This window comes from Halyomorpha halys, unplaced genomic scaffold (genome assembly GCF_000696795.3).
Source record: "Halyomorpha halys isolate HHAL.00 unplaced genomic scaffold, Hhal_1.1 Scaffold199.1, whole genome shotgun sequence".
NCBI classification, from domain to species: domain Eukaryota; kingdom Metazoa; phylum Arthropoda; class Insecta; order Hemiptera; family Pentatomidae; genus Halyomorpha; species Halyomorpha halys.
In genome coordinates, this window is record NW_027112578.1 from 859,752 (window position 1) to 863,568 (window position 3,817).

A 3,817-nucleotide genomic window follows, 5' to 3' on the forward strand; every position below is an offset into this window, starting at 1 on the left:
TAAGATATATATGAAAATAATAAATCATGCATTTTTTTTTTCATTTTAAGTTTTAATAATGAATCAGCTTAAATAAGCTGAGGATTTTGTTTTCACAAACGCAAACAAAAATATGTTCATATTTTTATCCAACAAAGCAATAAATAATATTTTAGAATTATCTTCAAGATATTCTTAGATATTATAAATTAACAGATGAAAACACAATCCACTTAAAAAATGGGATAAATAAAATAAAACAATATGAATGATATGATATGTTAGTGTTGGCCTCGCTCTTGCCTTTTTGGGTCGTCTTTTCTGTATCTTCATCCTCCTGTTTCCGCTGCCAGAAAAATAATTTCTTCAGGCGTTTTCCATGGCCCTTCTTCGCTTCCGTTTTGTTCGGACGATGTATCAGAGTTGCCTAGAAATACGAAATATTTTTATTTAGATTATGGTGCTTCATATTTTTATTTTCATTTATTCTAATATTTTCTTATGTGTGATATTATTTTTAATTTATACATAGTTACAAAACTAAGACAAAGTACTCAACTCAGTACAAGAAATAGTCTATATAACAAATTATTACTGAAAAAAATTATAATTAGTATAAAAAAAATAATAATAATTCTAGTGAAATTATTAATATATTAAAAATTAAATTAAAAAATATATTAATACCTTAGAGATTATGATAAATTCAATAATTTTTTTTAGTTATACCGACCTGAATAATGATTTTTTTTAATTTATTGGATTTCCATAATTAATTAATTTATATGGATAGCAGTCCTCAATAAAGAAAGCTAAACTTAGAATGAGACAGTTTCAGTTAGAACACTGAAACTTACAACCCATAAAATTTTCTGTGTTGACTTTTGTAGATGGCCTGGTTTTGCTGGATTACAACAACCGAGACCTCCAATACAACATAAGTGTTCAAGAGGAGATGGCCTCGATAAACATGAAAATTGCCCCGGAAAAGACCAACTTTATGAGGATAGGAAAGAAACTCCGGAGAATAATGAGGGTGATCAGAGCGAACGGAGAAAGACAAGAGCAGGTCCAGAATTTCAAATATCTAGGTGCTCATCTCAACGAAAGCGGCTACATTTATGGGGAAGTTTCTCAAAGAATCAATGCAGCTGGAAGAATATTTAGTTTCCTTCGAAGGGGTTTCCTGGGTAAAAGGGAGGGAACGAGAAAAACTAAAATAATAATCTACAAATGGACATTCTTTCCTACTCTTCCGAATCATGGACCCTCACCTCGAATCCATGGAGATGGAATCCTTCGTACGGTGGAAGGTAGGACACGACGAGATAGAGTACGGAACAGTACCATTCGGACTAACCTCGGAGTCAAACCGGCTGAGAGCATCCTAGAGGGGCACAAGCTAAGATGGTTGGGACACCTCCTTTGGATGGACCAGGAAAGAACTGCCAGAAAGACGTATGACTCTCGCGTGGAGGGAAGAAGTCCAAGAGAAATACCACGCATTTCCTGGGAGGAAAGTGTTAAGGAGGTGTTCAAGAGGCGGGATATGGACTGGAGTAGAAGAAGGTAGATTGTCCAAGAAAGAGATATCTGGTCCAGATTCTACAAATTGTATCCCACACTGCGCAAGCGGTATAGGGGATAAAATTATAATGATTAACGAATTTCTCCATCAAATAACAATAGTTACAATTATTTAATCAACTACTTTATAGAAATGAGGTTTCTCTACTATTTTTTTATCACAAGAACTTTTTCAGATTGAAGTGAGTTATAAACCAAAATATAATATGGCATATCCCGTGATCTAGTGGCATTTATAGTAATTACAGAATATCAAAAATAGTAATATTAGTTTTGTTGAATATTAAAAATAAATACATAAACATCATTCAACCCTATGTGAACCTAAAAAAAACTAAAATAATAATTAATAATATTAATTAGAGTCATCAAGCTACTGACACTCTATGGAACGGAAACCTCGTGTCTTCCGAGCCTAGAAGGGCTTCTGAAAATAGAAAGAATTATCAGAAGGATCTACGGACCTAAGAGAACACCTGAAGGATACTGGTTGAGGTCGAATCAAGAAATCTTTAAGGATAGAACAGACCAAGAGACTGACGTTAGGCTGGGAAGGCTGAGGTTCTATGGACACATGATTAGGATGAAACCTGAAAGCCTAAACCATAGGATTTTTCAACGAATCCACTGTCAAAAAAATTCAGCAAGATATTTCAAGCAAGGGATGATATGGAACAAGTGGGTCAGAACAAGCGATGAGAGATGGGTACAGAAGGACGCTCAAGGGAGTGAAGGTTCTTGTGGGAAAGAAGCCCTCAAGAAAAGGTCTTGCATAGCCTGAGGAGAGGAAACATAGACACGCAGAATTCATGAGGGACATATGGGAGAAGAGGAAGCAGATGAAGAAGAAGGATTACAATTATGATATGCGCGTGGTCTTCAAGGCCTTTTGGTGAAGAAAAAAAAATTAATATGTTGTTTTAATTTTTTTTATTATACCATAATAATATGCCTTTAAATGTATTTATTTTGTATTAATTTGTTAATACTATTAGAATATTTATATTATAGAATATTAGGATAATTTATTCATAGGTTTTAAATCACGTATTTACACTATTAAAGAATGATTTAATTTTTTCATTGTTACTTAATAGAAAATTAGTCAATAGTTTTATATGAATCAATTAGTACTCATAATATATTATTAGTTTATTGATTAGCCACTATATTTTAAATTAATTTCAGAATTAATTTTCCGAAACCAGATAATCCATCATTTGATTATTACCTTTTTTTCTTTAGTTAATACTTTTTGTAATAGATTATCAAAAGATTTTTATTACTTTACTTGTTCTTATTCATTTAATATTCGTTAATAGGGTATTTGACGACATAGGAAAAAAAATCAAATAATGTTAATATTATTGTCTGTCAATTCAGAAATCTAATCTTATATGTTTTAATTAATATAGATACAGGATTAATTTTTAATTTTAAATAATCAAGAATAATGTTCAAGGTTGTGGTCAAATGAGAAACAACAATAGTTAACAACTATTTATTTCCTGACGTTTCGTCCCACTTTGCAGAGCTTCAGCAGGGCAGTTCAAAACTATTCTGTACAAAACATAGGGGCTTCTTTCGTTGTAGTTTTTCCATTATTTCTAATATGAAATGGGTCAAGAATAAATGTTGTTTAAATAAATTTTATATATTTCAATGATAATTTAACCTGATCGATATTTTAATTTGTCAGTTTGTAGGGGACGATTAGTGAACGGTTCACTCGATTTCTATTTTGAATAAATCAAATTATTCAATTAAATACCGTAAATATTTTGAAACATGTTGAGCTCAAGATCCTGAAAATTATTGAATCAAATGTATTTAGTATGTACGTTGGTGCTTATAGAACGATATTTTAAGCTAAATACCTTAAAGATATTCCAAGAATATTTAGAACAATTTGAGCTAAACATTTTAAAAAAATTCTGTACCAATAATATTTATATTTATATTTATATTTATGTACTTAATATAGAATGTACGTTTCTTAATAAGTACCGACTTTTTTCTGTTCCGTCTAAGATATGTGTTAATGTACAGGCTTAGTTATAAGGTTTTAGCGATTACAATTTAGGGTAAACATAAGGTAATGGGTAGCTGGAATCTTAACTGTAAAATTGAAGTGTTATTCCCAGTGGGTTTGTATATATTATTTTATCATTATGTTATTTATTTATTTTTCATACATATAGTTTGATTATGTTCATTTTGTATATTCTTTTGTTTGTATATATTTTAAGAG

At 30.7% G+C, this 3,817-nt stretch overlaps 1 protein-coding gene across 1 annotated transcript in view; it reads right to left on the bottom strand.

Annotated features, from left to right (window-relative positions):
- Nucleotides 1–282: 282 nt before the first annotated feature.
- Nucleotides 283–3,817, bottom strand: part of LOC106679372 (uncharacterized) — a gene marked incomplete at its 3' end in the record, with an annotated part of 135,074 nt that continues 131,539 nt past the window's right edge. Inside the window, 1 exon segment of the mRNA XM_014418489.2 lies at nucleotides 283–406. Coding sequence (XP_014273975.1) covers nucleotides 283–406 — 124 coding nt within the window.